At 40.8% G+C, this 16431-nt stretch overlaps 1 protein-coding gene across 1 annotated transcript in view; it reads left to right on the top strand.

Annotated features, from left to right (window-relative positions):
• Positions 1 to 16431, top strand: part of MYOM3 (myomesin 3) — a 67923-nt gene that overhangs the window by 47783 nt on the left and 3709 nt on the right. Inside the window, exons 21-29 of the mRNA XM_070763698.1 lie at positions 642 to 709; positions 4531 to 4641; positions 7318 to 7405; positions 7902 to 7940; positions 8241 to 8346; positions 9967 to 10130; positions 14067 to 14103; positions 14899 to 14921; positions 15620 to 15675. Of these exons, the coding sequence (XP_070619799.1) occupies positions 642 to 709; positions 4531 to 4641; positions 7318 to 7405; positions 7902 to 7940; positions 8241 to 8346; positions 9967 to 10130; positions 14067 to 14103; positions 14899 to 14921; positions 15620 to 15675 (692 nt within the window). The remainder of the gene's footprint in view (positions 1 to 641; positions 710 to 4530; positions 4642 to 7317; positions 7406 to 7901; positions 7941 to 8240; positions 8347 to 9966; positions 10131 to 14066; positions 14104 to 14898; positions 14922 to 15619; positions 15676 to 16431) is intronic.

Below are 16431 nucleotides of genomic sequence, written 5' to 3'. Positions count from 1 at the left end.
TTACGAAAGGCAAGGAGGGTAGGGGCAGTTCTAATCTCTGGGGGGAGCTGGTTCCAGAGAGTCGGGGCCGCCACAGAGAAGGCTCTTCCCCTGGGGCCCGCCAACCGACATTGTTTAGTTGACGGGACCTGGAGAAGGCCAACTCTGTGGGACCTAATCGGTCGCTGGGATTCGTGCGGCAGAATTGTTGAAGAGATATGAATGAATGAATGAATGAATGAATGAATGAATGAATGAATGAATGAATGAATGAAATATAAATAAATAAATAAATAAATAAGTAAGTAAGTAAGTAAATAAATAAGTAAATAAATAAATAGAATAAATAGAATAAATAGAATAAATAGAATAAATAGAATAAATAGAATAAATAGAATAAAATAAATAAAATAAATAAAATAAATAAAATAAATAAAATAAATGAAATAAATAAAATAAATAAAATAAATAAAATAAATAAAATAAATAAAATAAATAAATGAAGGTGGTAGGTGTCAAGTGGCAGAAGTCTGAAGTCTCCTGAACTGCCACAAGTTCATCCCAAAGGTGCTTGGATAAGATTGATCACTAGGTGGCACTCTAAGACACAGCCAAAGCATCCAAAGGTTGGTACAGGTATCTTTTTTCTCCTCTTTTCACAGGTCCTCATTTTATTGAACAACTGGCCTGGAAGGTCACGGAGGATTGTGAAGTCCTGCTGACTTGCAAGGTAAATAGTTCTTTCCCCATAGTTGCACCCCTCACCGAAGAAACCCATGTTTTACCATTTTAGCTGTCTTCGCCATTCGATCGAATTCTGGAAGGATAGGAGTTTAATTACATGACTGATGTTACAGCAGCCCTTGAATTCCTGACTTTAATAGAACCTTCCCATCACAACCATAACCTGTGATGGACTTAAATTTATTTATTTATTTATTTATTTATTTATTTTATTTGTTCGGCCACATCTGACCGAGAAGATTTTCAGCAGACGTTAAGCGAATCACTGGGGTCATTAAACAAACCAATGGTTTGTTAAGGGTGCAGTTTTTGCCAAAAACTGGAAGTAAATTCTGGATTTTGGCAAAACTCTCATAACGTGCAGTCATGTGACACTACCAAGCACCCTAATGAATGGCTGCTTAGTGATCGGTCATAATTTGAGGACTACCTTTAGCAGTTCCTATTTTTACAACATCAGTTCCACCCAGGTCAAATTGGAGATGAGGTGAATTGAGACAGAGTCATGGACACGATGGGGCAAATGGCCCACAGGGCAAATTTATGTTGTTCTCTCCAAGATATTGTTGTGATTCAGTCTGAGGCTCCTCAGGGAACGGCTGGAACTCTGCCGGCTCCATGCTCAGAGGGGGAGGACGAGGAACAGGAGGAGGAGGAGGACCAGGCAGACGGGGAAGAGGAATGTCAGGACGAGGAGGAGGGAGAACAGCCTGAGACCCCCGGGGGGGAGCTCTCCCCAGCGAGTAGCCTGGAATCCTTAGATGAGAACGCACAAGCCATCATCGATATGAGGCAGAGAAGGGCCTCCCAACGAAGGGGACAATTAGCCAGGTATTTCCATCCCTAATAGGCAACAGCTGGGTTTGGGTGTGGTTCTCCTCAGAAAGGTTGAAAAGGCAGGCCCGCCCTTCCTGTATTGTGGAGAGTTATCTTTTGGGAGTCCTGTGACCTTGCTTCGATCCTTGGCGTCTCTGATTCTGGTTTGTGGCCTCGAAGGCTGAAAACTTGGGGGAGGCGTGGGTTTTATTATCTACAGTGGTGTGTGTGCCAGCAAGAAGCCTGTTGTATTGTCTGGCCGTCGTGACTCTTCTGTGAAGCCTCATAGCATTCCAGTTTGTAAGAACAGTTTTTGTTCTCTGTGTTTGTTTTCAAAGATATAAAGTGACTTTGCTTTTTACCAGCGTGTCTGGCTGCTTTTTTCAGTTGGTGTTGAAGTCTGGGGGCACCCAGACAGAACAGATATAATCATTGGTTCTCAACCTTTCTAATGTTGTGACTCTTAATACAGTTCCCCATGTTGTGGTGACCCCCTACCTAGCGCCAATTCTCCCAACAGAGCTTTAAGCCGCTCCGAGTCTCTGGAGAGGGGCGGCATACAAATCTAATAAATAAATAAATAAGCTGATCGGCAGGAAGGGACACCCCCCGTGTAAACACCTGATTGGTCAGATTGTAAAAATCTGTTCTAAGGTGCCAGAGTAGAAGCTTTAGTTCCTAACACTGTGGGAAATTTGTTTTCCCATGGTCTTACGCAACCCCTGTGAAACAGTCGTTCAACCCCCAAAGGGATCACGACCTCTAGGTTGAGAACCACTGATAGGGTGTGATCTGGCAAGTTTCCCATCCCAGGAATTTTTATTTATTTATTTATTTTGGCCTTAGAGAGCCCCTTCCACAATGTCTCATCCAGGGTAAAATGCAGAAGGGAAGGTCATTGAAAAAGGCTAAACTTCCTCCTTTGAGGCAGGAACGGACTTCATGCAGAGCAACTAAACCTGGTTTCATTTTGCAAATGGTATCTGCTGGGTGTTCACGTGATTCACATTTTTAAAATAAGACAATAAAGATACAAAATAAGAATGAAACTGAGTTCTACAAGGCCTGGGAGAAGTGGTACAGATGGCTATCCAACACCAATAACAATAAAACAAAAACCATCTAAAAATTCCTTACTCCCCACCAAAGGAAAAACAAATACAATAAAAAAACATAGAACAAATACAAATTAGATGCTCTGTCTGAGTTCAATTCTCTTGACTACTATCTACAAATTACAGTGATCTCTCGGTTAGCGTGGGGGTTACGTTCCAAGACCTCCCGCGCTAACCGATTTCCGCGTTATACTGGATGCGGAAGTAAAAACCACCATCTGCGCATGTGCGCCATTTTTTTCATGGCCGCACATGCGCAGATGGTGGAGTTTGCGTGTGGGCGGCGGGGAAGACCAAGGGAAGATTCCTTCAGCCGCCCAACAGCTGATCTGCTCCGCAGCGCGGAAGCAGCGAGGAGCCGAAGATGGGGTAAAGGCAAAGGGGAAACCCCATCTTCGGCTCCTCACTGCTGCCGCGCTGCGGAGCGGATCAGGTGTTGGGCGGCTGAAGGAACCTTCCCTTGGTCTTCCCGCCGCCCAGGCAAAGGGGAAAGATCGCTTGCCGCTTTGCAGCTTGGAGCCTTGCTTCGCCTCCTTCGCTGCAATAGGCAAGCGGCAAGCGATCTTGAGAAAGAGAGAGAAAGGAGGGCGACTTGCCAGTCCACGCCCCCCTGGATGAACAGCCTCGCATGGCCCCAGCGCCGGGCTCCGCTGTTGCCTCCGCCCCCATTCAGCTCTGCAGCTGAGAGGCCTTCCCGGCAGAGCCCTCCCCAACAGCTCCCGCCACCAGCGCAAAAAAGAAAAGAAAAAAAAATCCCCAAAAGAGGCAGGCACAAAGCGGGGGCACAAGGGGAGCTGCCCGGCAGAGGTTGCTTTTTTTCTTCTCGTGGGCAAGTGGAGGGGGGGGAGAGAAGGGAGGAAGAGAGTGTGAGAGAGGAAGAAAGAGAGAGAGAAATGATAGAAAAAAGGGGAGAAAAAAGAGAAATGAGAAAATGATTGAAGCATAGTGACAGGAAAGAAAGAGAAAGAGACAGAGAAGTGACTCTTGGTGATGACGTATGACGTCATCGGGTGGGAAAAACCGTGGTATAGCAAAAAAAAACGCGGACTTATTTTTTAATTAATATTTTTTGAAAAACCGCGTTGCAGCGTTTCGCGCTAATCGAGAACGCGCAAATCGAGGGATCACTGTACTAACAATTTAACATACAACTATTCTTAATATACTCACCCACTGCCATAACATAACATTATAATTTAACAATACTGCAGGTACCACCTCCTTCCCTTTTCTCACCCAAACCCCATCCTATTTTATTTAACCATACTAATATATCTTTAAGTAAATCTATAGATACGAAACCATAAAATGTTAACTATTAAGTATAACATGAAAATGCACAGTTGAATGTTTAAAATTGATAAGTTATATATCTCATGTTGAAACATGTCTACTGCTTGGTATCCCCCTTATTTTCTGTATCTCTATTCCCCCCCCCCTTTTTTTCTTTTTTCAAAAAACCAATAAACTATATTTTTTAAAAAAATAAGATTTATAATTGCCAAATTGTGTGTCCTGTTCTGTTCTGTTCCATTCTAAATTCTATTCTATTCTATTCATTGTTTCTTAATTTCATTCCATTCTGTTCTGTTTTATTTTATTAGTAGAAATTTAGATTTGTTAAAAATTGTTTTTCACTTTGTTGTGAGCCGCCCCGAGTCTGCGGAGAGGGGCGGCATACAAATCTAAATAAATAAATAAATAAATAAATAAATATTCCTCATTCCAATATTCTATTCTATTCTAAAATTCAGGGGGCCCCAAAAAAATTAGTATGCAAGTATTTATCAAAATAAAGTATTCTTCCTTCCCTCCTTCCTTCATTCCTTCCTTCCTTCCTTCCTTCCTTCATTCATTCATTTATTCCTTTCATTAGGCATCAAACATGAAGAAAGATACTTCTTTTCAATGGTTCTTTGATAACAAAGCCCGCTCAGATGGTCAATATAATCCAAACACAGGAGCTGGAATCCTACGGATTAAAAGGGTAGGTTTACCGTGAGTAATGGATAATGATTAAATTAGTAAAATTACCTACCAAAGTAGGAAAGAAAAGGAATGTTGGTGTTTTGTTTCTTGTTGTAGCTTTTTCCAGTTTTGGGCCAGTTTACAAATTCAAATTCCACCGACAATTCCATTTCCCCATTACTAGGAGAAGATCTGGCTTCTTTACCCATCAGGGGTCTTTTAAAACATATTGTAAAAGCTACAAGGTCAACATTCCATAACTGAGCAATATGTTTCTTAGGACCAAACAAAATAGCAGTGAAAAGTGTGCAGACTTTTGAGTTCTGTAGAATTCTTCATTAAGAGAAATATTTTAAAAAATATAAAATGAGTAAGGTGCAAGTTTCTGGCACTTTGCATGTGGTCGGTCACCATCTTGCTTTCGGCTTTTGGGGGTGGGAGTTTTTGCTACTGCGCATATGTGGCACAGGATGAAGCAAAGTGACAGCAAGGTAAGTTAGAAATCACCTGTAATATATACCGAATGTTATCACAGAGTGTGATAAAAGGATTAACTAGATGGTGGCAAAATGAAGTACAAATAGACGAAAGAGACATGAAGGATATAGATGAAAATATACAGAAAACAAAGAATACAAGAGTTAGAGAAACGAGAAGGAAAATTTTACATAAGTGGTATTATACACCAACACAACTTGCATATTTTCAGAAGAAGGGGAAAGGCATCTGTTGGCACGGATGCCAAGAGAGAGCAGTTTTTATGCATATGTTCTGGGAGTGCTCAGTAGTACAGAAATTTTGGAAAGTAGTGCAAGATGAAATGAACAGGATGTTAAATATTAATTGGACAATTACAAAAGAAATGGCAGTACTGGTAAAAAAAAAAAAGGGGGAGACTTAAGAGATTTTAAAGAAATAAAAGTAGCAGCATTGGAAAGCGCCCAAGCAGTAATTGTATTGGGTTGGAAAGAAGCAGCAAAATGGACGATACAGAATTGGTATCGGTACATGGTGGACCACATTTGCTTTGAAATTATGGAGGTAAAGATAAATATGTATAATGAAAATAAATTGAAAAAACTGATGGAACAATGGGAAATGGCGAGAGGTTATATGACAAGTAGAATTTGTGATCTAGCCATAAAGAATAAATTAGAATCACTCTTTGATATGTAAATAGAACGCAGATTCCAGCTTAGAAGAATATTAAACATGTTAGTACAGACCTTCCAATTTGTGGTGGGGTATACAGTAGTACCTCTAGATACGAGCTGCTCCACATGCGAGTATTCCAAGTTACGAGCCGAGACACGAGCAAAATTTCTGTTCGACACCCGAGCTCAAATTCGGGATACGAGCCGAACGTCCACTAGGTGGCGCAAGAATTCCATGTTTCCAGTTATCTCGGCGCGAAAAGCAAAGTCTAAAGGCATTCATTCGAGATGCAAATTGATCGACATACGAGCTCAGCTCTGGCACGAATTAAACTCGTATGTCGAGGTATCACTGTATATGTATGTTGTCAGGTGATGAGTGCACCTTCACAGGACACTGTTTTTATGTTGTATGTATGTCGTTTGTATGTTTTAACATTTAAAATTAATTTTAAAAAATTTTAAAAAAAAGAAATCACCTGTTCTGTCCCAGCACCGAAGTCCCAAATAATTACACAACACATAAACATTTAAACATGGTCTGTTTTAATCAGCAAAGCAATTTCTCCTAATAACGCAAACAAGACAGGCAGAATTCACTCCGTTCAACACTCCCAGTTGTTAATTCCTTTTTTATCAGCTGGCCAGAAGTCCAAGAATTAATAGCACGTCTCACTGTGTTCGGTACAAGTTCCAAAGACCTGTTCCGGAATTACAGAGTGGATTTCTCTGACATCCCAATAAGGATTTTTTTTCCAGAAACCACCATGCCAGAAACAATATCAAGGCTGGGCTGCAAAGTGGAACTGCCTAAGCCAAGAGACAGGAGTGACAATGCAAACTGGAAAACCTAGGTCAAGATGCAGAAGTCATGAAATAAACTGGAACTAGATTCATGATGCAATATTCAAAAGTCACAATACAAACTGGAAACATGGAGACATGAAGCAAGATTCAAAAGTAAAAAATGAAGATGGGCCTTGTTCTCTGCAATTAGCCTTAGCGTTGTTAGGCCTTAAGGGCGTGGCCAATTAGCTTGCAGTTCTACTCTCGAGTAGACCTCTACCAGAGTAAACCTTACTGCATTTTGACAGTTTATTTGTTTGTTTATTTATTTTATTAATTGGGTTTATATGCCACCCCTCTCCGAAGACTAATAAAGTACAATGGCAAATCTAATTAATTAAACTAAATAACTAATCTAAAATCACCAATATTTTAAAAATCAATCATACACATTCAGACCTCAGCCATATATAACATTCATTGGCTGGAGGGACAAGATCTAATTGCCCCAAGGTGATTTGCTACACTACCCAAAAAGGGCTTGTTTTCTTTGTGTTTTGTGTGTAATGCAGGAACTCAGCTGGTCTTTTACACATAGTGTGAGCTAGGCCACCACATTAAACAACCACATACCGGTAGTTCATTCATTTGGTTATTGCGGAATACGGATGCTCAGCTGCAACTGAGTTTTTCTAACTTGGATTTAAGGTTTAATGTGTTATGCAAACCCAGACATAATCTCTATATTTTGCTAGATTACCATAGCAGACAAAGGAATCTACAAGGCTGTGGTTTCTGATGACCGTGGACAAGACATAACCCAACTTGATCTTACAAAGGAAGGTACAATCCTTTTTTCCTTAGCGGTCAAAATATTATTTGTTCATTCAGAGAGCAGACCTCCTAGATCTGGTGCTTAGAGTAGAATAGAATAGAATAGAATAGAATGTGGGAGAACTAGCTTTTTTAAACCTGGATTTGAGAAAGATTTGCAGTAGTGGAGTAGAATGAAAATACTATTTTTGGTTCTTTTATTTAGAGACTGATCTGCACTTGTCTGATTGTCCTGCTTCTGAACAGTAGAAAACCATGATATTGGGGGGGGGGGTGTGGAAGTTGTGATTGGAAGGACCTCTGTGGTCAGGGATCACATATAACTTCAGGCTGAAGGCTACCTGTTCCTGATCTAAATGTAATCTTCCCCTGTCATTCAAATAGTCATTAATAAAAGTCTAACGAAACCCAGGTTTATCCAGGACACAACTAAGCATTATCTACAGCAGCTTCCTTAATATATGGTGCTATTCTTTACTATTATGTGATGCATTCTGTTTTACAGCATTCAATGACATCCTCAAGGAGCTGGCCAGAATCAGTAGTAAGTTGCTGACCTTCGGACCCTTTTCTGGTGGCATTGGTTATACTCAAAGCACAGGAGATAGGATTCCCATTCCATAAAGTGTCCTCCTTTGGACTTCGGTTTGGATTTGGACTTCCATTCTCATTGATCCCAGAAATTTAAAGGATCATGGGAGATAGATCCAAAACATTTGGAGGGCCCTTGGGTTCCTGTCCTTACTGTAAAGAAGTAGAATTAGTTTACTTTATCAGGCCTAATTCATATTTTCTCCCTCCCTCTCTTCCACTCCCTCTCTCTCTCTCTCTCTCTCTTGATTAGTGCTTTCCGCATCACCTTTGAAAGTGCAGCCAACTGTAGAAGGCATCAAGATCTACAGTGAAGTAAAGTACTACACAGATGCCCTGAAGACCACCTGGCACCACAAGTATGTGCTTTTATCCTATGACTCTACATTTGTAGGGTAAGATGTTGTTATGGGGCAGAGGAGGGTCAATTCGCAATGAAATAAAATTATTAAATTGTCTCACAGTGAGTTGTCCTGTGGGAAGGTGGCTGTGGCCACTTATCCAATGGTGAGTTGGCTGCAGCAATTTGGCCATGAAGAGTTGGCCAGTGAGTTGGCCATGGAGAGTTGGCCATAGTGAGCTGGCTGTGGAGAGTTGGCCATGGAGAGTTGGCCATGATGAGTTGGCCATGGAGAGTTGGCCATAGTGAGTTGGCCATGGAGAGTTGGCCATAGTGAGTTGGCCATGGAGGGTTGGCCATAGTGAGTTGGCCATGGAGAATTGGCCATAGTGAGTTGGCTATGGAGAGTTGGCCATGGAGAGTTGGCCATGATGAGTTGGCCATGGAGAGTTGCCCATAGTGTGTTGGCCATGGACAGTTGGCCATAGTATGTTGTCCATAGTGAGTTGGCCATAATGTGTTGGCCATGGAGAGTTGGCCATGGAGAATTGGTCACAGCAATTTAGCTGTGGCAAGTTGTTCCATTCCCAAGAGAAGATGCAAAGACAGAAGTGAAGCTTAAGGAGGCGGATGTCCATCCAACCTTGCCAGGACCCTCCCTTTTGTGGGGGATCTCTTTTCCCTGCTCAACATTCTGTAGATCATCCAGGAAACCTTCACCCTTGCAATGTTATCTGTTTCAACTGATTCCTGACAAGTTTAGGTGAAATATCCACAGTCCGCTTGTGGCTCATGGTAGCTGGCCTTGGGACAAGCGATGGCTCATGTGGTTAGGAAGCTGAGTCAAAAGACCACTGGAGGTTGACAGCTCAGCAGTTCAAAACCCAAGAACAAGCCCCATAATGGAATGAGTTCCTGTTGGTTTACTCTAGCTCCCGCCCACCTAGCAGTTTGAAAGCATGCAATTGCAAGTAGATAAATAGGTACCACTTCAGTGGGGAAATCAGGGACATGAAAGGAATCCCCTCAAGCATCCCATGGGCAACAATGATGTCACCAGCTAATTCTTTCAACCCGGAATCAGCTTGTAGGCAGCTTTATAGAACTACCCTCCTTAAGAGGTTTACAGCACAACTACGAAAATGAAAGAGATATTGTTTAATATCCAGTCTTGGCAACCTTAAGACTTGTGGACCTCAACTCCCAGAATTCCCTAGCCACCATGGATGGCTGGGGAATTCTGGGATATGAAATCCACAGGTCTTAAACTTTAGAGCAGTGGTTCTCAACCTTTCTAATGCCGCGACCCCTTAATACAGTTCCTCTTCTTGTGGTGACCCCCAACCATAAGTCTAGCGCCAATTCTCCCAACAGAGCTTTAAGCTGATTGGCAGGAAGGTCAGAGAGGGACACCCCAATGTAAACACCTGATTGGTCGGATTGTAAAAATATTTTCCAAGGCGCCAGAATAGAAGCTTTAGTTCCTAACACCGTGGGGAATTTGTCCTTTCCCAGGGTCTTAAGTGACCCCTGTGAAATGGTCGTTCGACCCCCAAAGGGGTCCCGACCCCTAGGTTGAGAACCACTGCTTTAGAGGCTATATATTAACTGAGGACTTAATCTCCTGCTGTACTTTCAGTGACAAGTGTCTACAAGGAGGAGATCGCTTGAAAATAGGAACAACGGTGGACCAGGTTTGGTTGCACATCCTTGATCCCAAGGAGTCCGACCGAGGCAAATACACCCTGGACCTCACGGATGGGAAAGAGACGCGCAAATTGACAACTGACCTATCTGGGAAAGGTAAACCCCACTCCCTTCTGATGATGTTACCCAGTAGGGTAATGGAAGAGCTTTAAGAAAACCACAAAGCTGAGAAAACACAAGAACTGTACATTATAGACTTCTCAAGAGAACACAACAACATCCAAAATATTTGTGCCACTTAGGATTGGTTTGTTCTAGATTCCGTTGGTTTCTTTTCTTGGCTGTCTGTAATCTTCAATATCCATTCCCTGCCTTTTGTAAACTCCTTAAAACCCACCTTTGCCGTCAGGCATGGGGGAATTGAAACATCTCCCCGGGGCCTATACAATTTAAGTATGGTATGTCTGCTTTAATAACGGGGATTTTAATGTTTTCTTTTTTAATCGTTAAATTATTAGATTTGTTATGAACTGTTTTTTATTGTTGTTGTGAGCCGCCCTGAGTCTAGGGAGAGGGGCAGCATACAAATCTAATAAATAAATAAATAAATCCTTCCCCTACCACGCCCACCATGCCACACTAATAGTAAAAACTAATAGTAAAAAAAAATTGAATCCCACAATTGGTTGTAGTTTTGTTTATTGGTTACCCCATAGACCATATCAAAATATAGAGTTCCAAACACAAATCATTCCTAAAATCCTATAAAAACCATTAAAAAATGAAATTGGAATGAAATACAGCAACTTAATATATAGATAAGTAAAAGAAGATAAAATTATATTTCAGTATCACCCCTACAATCTACCCCACATATGCTGATCTTAACCAAACCATTTTTTTAAGTACTGTGGCATATTAAGTGTTGCACTTCATGATTCTTGGCGATTTCTCTTTTCTTTTATGTCAACTGAGAGCATATGCACCAAAGACATTCCTTGTGTGTCCAATCACACTTGGCCAATAAAGAATTCTATTTTGTTCTGTGTATTCTATTCTATTCAACCCTACCCTGTTCTGTTCTACCCTACCCTACCCTACCCTACCCTACTCTACTCTGTTCTGTTCTATTCTATTCCTATTCTGTCCTACCCTACCCTCTTCTGTTCTGTTCTGTTCTGTTCTGTTCTACCCTACACAACACAACACTACACTACACTACACTACACTACACTACTCTATCCTACCCTGCCCGGCCCGGCCCGGCCCGGCCCGGCCCTACCCTACCCTACCCTACTCTACTCTACTCTACCCTACTCTACTCTATTCTATTCTATTCTATCCTATTCTACCCTACCCTGTTCTGTTCTACCCTACCCTACCCCACTCTACTCTACTCTATTCTATTCTATTCTATTCTATTCTACCCTGTTCTATTCTACCCTACCCTACCCTACTCTACTCTGTTCTGTTCTATTCTGTTCTATTCTATTCCTATTCTGTCCTACCCTACCCTGTTCTATTTTGTTCTGTTCTACCCTACACAACACTAAACTACACTACACTACACTACTCTATTCTACCCTGCCCTGCCCTGCCCTACCCTACCCTACCCTACCATACCATACCATACCATACCATACCATACCATACCATACTATACTATACTATACTATACTATACTATACTATACTATACTCTATTCTATCCTATTCTATTCTATTGTTTCAAATTCTGGCCACACAGAAGGCATGTTGTTTTAACATGAGATTCCAAATGAGTCACTCATTGAGTATATGAACCAAGAAACCTAGCGGTGGGATTCAGCAGGTTCACACTGGTTCAGTTAAACCAGTTGTAAAATTACACCCGCCCAGCGCTGCTATCAAAGTGGATCCTGAGTGCCGTGCTCCAGTGGAGAGACGGGCAGTAGCCAACACAAGGGATAGAGAAGGCCGCTCTCCCTCTTTCTTCTCCCTGTTCCACCCTCCTCCTTCCCTTATGTCGGCTGCTCCATTGCCCATTTCTCCACTGCAGCACAGCACCCAGTATCCACTTTGATAATGGGGGGGGGGGGGGGGATTTAACAACCAGTTCGTCCAGGATCAGGTTGGCCATCGGGGAGGCTTGTCCCTCATGTGCAGCAAAGCTGGAGGGTGGGGATGGACCACATCTCCCACAACAGCCGACCTGACCCTGTGCGAACCAGTTGTTAAATTACACAGGTCTACAAAAAATAATGTTGTAATCATCGCAGTTGACCTTGTACTTTTCTGAATCACTTTTTTGTTCTGATTCCAAAAATGTATATAGTTTTTCGGTAGCAGGCGTAGTTTCCATGGAGCAGCATCATTATTATTATAAGGTATAAGAAATATACTGGCGACATTAAGAAAGCGGTAATCTGTATATCAGAAATAACGTAATAATAAAAATGCTTCTATATCAGACACGTTATGTGATAGAGTAAAACTACCATATTTTTCAGAGTGTAAGACACAGCTTAGTTTTTGGGGAGGAAAATAGGGAAAAGAATCTGCTTCCCAGGTATTCATCTGGCTAGCGTCCTTAGCCAGCATATTATTTTAACCCCTGGTTGGGGCTTTAAAAAAACTTTATTCAGAGAGAGTAACAATGAAAGAGCTTGCAAGCGAGTAAGAGCTAGGAACATCATTAGCACCTGGAAAGAAACATTCGGAGCAAGTAGAGCAATGCAAAAAACCCTGCAAAGACTTAGAGCATAGAAAACATTCTTCTTTGCAGAGAGTAACAATGAAAGAGCTTGCAAGCCGGTAAGAGCTGGGAATATTGTTAGCACCTGGTTAGGGCTGGAAAGAAACTTACTCAGAGCAAGTGGGAGCAATGGAAAAGACCCTGCAAAGACTTAGGGCTCGGAAAACATTCTTTGCAGAGAGAAACAATGAAAGAGCCTGCAAGGTAAGAGCTGGGAAGGTCATTAGCAGCTCTTTAGGGCTGGGGGGGGAGCTACATTCAGAATATAAAACACACCCAAATTATTAACCTCTTTTAGGGAGGAAAAAGGTGCATCTTATACTCCGAAAAATACGGTAAGCATATTTTTGGAATCAGCACATTAAACTCCATAAATAATAATAATTATTTATTATTTATTATTTATTATTTATTATTTATTATTTATTATTTATTATTTATTATTTATTATTTATTATTTATTATTTATTATTTATTATTTATTATTTATTATTTATTATTCATTATTCTTTATTCTTTATTCTTTATTCTTTATTCTTTATTCTTTATTCTTTATTCTTTATTATTCATTATTCATTATTCATTATTCTTTATTCTTTATTCTTTATTCTTTATTCTTTATTCTTTATTCTTTATTCTTTATTCTTTATTCTTTATTCTTTATTCTTTATTCTTTATTCTTTATTATTTATTATTTATTATTTATTATTTATTATTTATTATTTATTATTTATTATTTATTATTTATTATTTATTATTTATTATTTATTATTTATTATTTATTATTTATTATTTATTATTTATTATTTAATTTATTATTTATTATTTATTATTTATTATTTATTATTTATTATTTATTATTTATTATTTATTATTTATTATTTATTATTTATTATTTATTATTTATTATTTATTATTTATTATTTATTATTTATTATTTATTAGATTTGTATGCTGCCCCTTTCTCCAAAGACTCGGGGGCTAAAGAGACAGTTACCTTTGCTGGTGATTTTTGTGTGTTGACCAATGTTATTTGAATCCCACCACTGCTGTCCTGTCTCTCACCCTTTTATACAGACAACAATCAGACAGCAAGTCAGCCAAGTCTTCTTCTACCTCTGCTGCGCTGCAAATACATATATGTCCATTATATTTTATTTTTCAGGCATAATTCTAGGTTGTAAAGGCAATTCCTACAACCGCATTCATGTAGAAGAATAGATTTTTAAATGGAAGCGTCTGGGTGAAAGAAGAACCAAAGACCTTTTAAAACTGCACATTTTATTGGCTCTCCTTCCACCCTGCATAGTTACCCTTTTATTCGAGCCAACCCTTCTCTTTCTTGCTTCCTTTCTCTAGTTTTCGACGATGCGCTCGCCGAACATCAAAGGCTGAAGTAAGTAGGGTGGGGCCGTAGTTATTGTTTGTTCTGAACGGAACAAACATTCCATTCAGAACAAGGAAGGAAGCCACATTTGGAGAATCAGTTGTTTAAGACAACAGTCGCCGGTATTTCCGGCTTTGTGGACCAGTGTTGGCGATGGCAGGGCGGGTTCCACTTAAGCAAGCAGTTCTGAATGGGCCACTGGGTACTGGTTCTGGGCTGTGCAGGTGGGTGTTCCACTTACCGGCCACTACTGGTACGCGGTAGGCCCTCTGGGATTGTTGGTGTGCATGTGTGACCGGTGGATGGGCACAGGCTCTTCAGCGCAAAATTTGGCTTCTACGTGTGCACAGCAAGCGAAATCTCATATAAGGATGCTCTTGTGTGTGAGATTTTGTCTATTTTCCACACACAATTTTCCGCATGCACAAAAGCAAAAAAAACCCACCAAACATCAGCGAAATCTCACGCGCAAGAGCCAAATCTGAGCATGCACGCATCAGAGCACGGAGATGTGTGCACATCTCAATTTCTGACACTGGAGCCCCGATCTCAGTGGTAGCAGCTGCAACCCATTCCTGGGGCTGGTGCTCAGGTGTTAGGGACCTCTAATGTAAGATCTGATGGATCGAAGCTTTGGCTAAGAAAGCTGAAACATGCAGTACTTGGGATTGTTGTGTGGCCTAAATGGCCTAACTCCTGGGTCGGGAGAAGGGTCTTGCATTTAACCCTGTGGTTTCTTCAGTAAAATTTAGATAAACACTGTATGAGACATAAAAAATGCTTTTTGTTTTGTTTTCATTGTAGGCAAGCAGCTATTGTGGAGGAACGTGAGTATAAAAAGATGTGCCTTTTGCTGGGTTTGGTCTGCTGCATTCTTGGGAGATTTGTTTGTTTGTTTAGAAAATGTATATAGCTGCCGACTCGTTCTTAGCTACTTTAAGCAACTGTAAAAACACAAATTCTTCTTCTAGTGCCGTATCTATTAAAAAAATAAAACATCGTAATATAAAATAGGGAACCTCTAAGGTCCACACATATTAAAATAGCTAACATATATAAGTGACAGGTAAGACTTATTTATTTTAAAACAACTTCATAACAATCGGGTAAACTTTATGTGAAAATAATAAAGGTAAGAAAAGAGAGAAAAGAGAGGGAGAGAAAGGGAAAGGAGGGAGGGAGGGAAGGAGGGAGGAAGGAAGGAAGGAAGGAAAATGTATGAGGAAGGAAGGAAGGAGGGAGGGAGGGAAGGAAGGAAGGAGGGAGGAAGGAAGGAAAATGTATGAGGAAGGAAGGAAGGAGGGAGGGAGGGAGGGAGGGAAGGAAGGAAGGAGGGAGGAAGGAAGGAAAATGTATGAGGAAGGAAGGAAGGAGGGAGGGAGGGAAGGGAGGGAGGGAGGGAGGGAGGAAGGAAGGAAGGAAGGAAGGAAGGAAGGAAGGAAGGAAGGAAGGAAGGAAGGGAGGGAGGGACTTGCGAAAAAGTGGGATTAAAAACTGAATCATGATGTCTACTCTCCCTGTGCAGTCCGTGCCAAAGTAGTTCGTGGTCTTCCAGATGTCGCAACCATCATGGAAAGTAAGGTAATGAATTGTCTTGGACGGTATCCAGATGTGCAAGTGGGGAATAACTGCTGTGGGGACCCTGAATTATATAAAGGATTCTTGCATTACCATTTATATTAGCAACTGATAAGGCAGGGGTTGTGACATTCCATTTGTGTGTAATTTTGTGCAATCCTTCCAGGCCCCAGATTCATTGCCCAACTCCCAATTTCCCTCCTCTTTCTGCCCAAAGTATAAGATCTTCAATGTTTCTAAAAATCACCCCCTGGTTCCCACAAGATCCGGTGTGAGACCCATGAAAACCCGTGCAAGAATGCTAACATGGCAATCTCGTAGCATTGTAAACTTTCTAAAAAGAAATATTTACTGACCTCTCACATCCTGGAAACAAACTGTTTCAACTCCTACCCTCAAAACATCACTACAGAGCACTGCACACCAAGACAATGAGACACAAGAGCAGGTTTTTCCCGAACGCCATAATTCTGCACTGTTATTACTACTGGGGTTTTTTTCCCCTCATCATTCCTATCACCCATCTTATCCCACTTATGACTGTAACTTGTTGCTTGTATCCTTAAGATTTTTTATTAATATTGATTGATTCTTCATTGCTTATTTGACCCCTATGACAATCATTAAGTGTTGTACGACATGATTCTTGACAAATGTCTCTTTTTCTTTTATGTACACTGAGAGCATCTGCACCAAAGGAAAATTCCTTGTGTGTCCAATCACACTTGGCCAATAAAATTGTACAGTGTTCCCTCGATT

Source organism: Erythrolamprus reginae, chromosome 11 (assembly GCF_031021105.1).
Source record: "Erythrolamprus reginae isolate rEryReg1 chromosome 11, rEryReg1.hap1, whole genome shotgun sequence".
Taxonomy (NCBI): Eukaryota; Metazoa; Chordata; class Lepidosauria; order Squamata; family Dipsadidae; genus Erythrolamprus; species Erythrolamprus reginae.
This window is presented reverse-complemented; position numbering and strand designations above follow the sequence as displayed.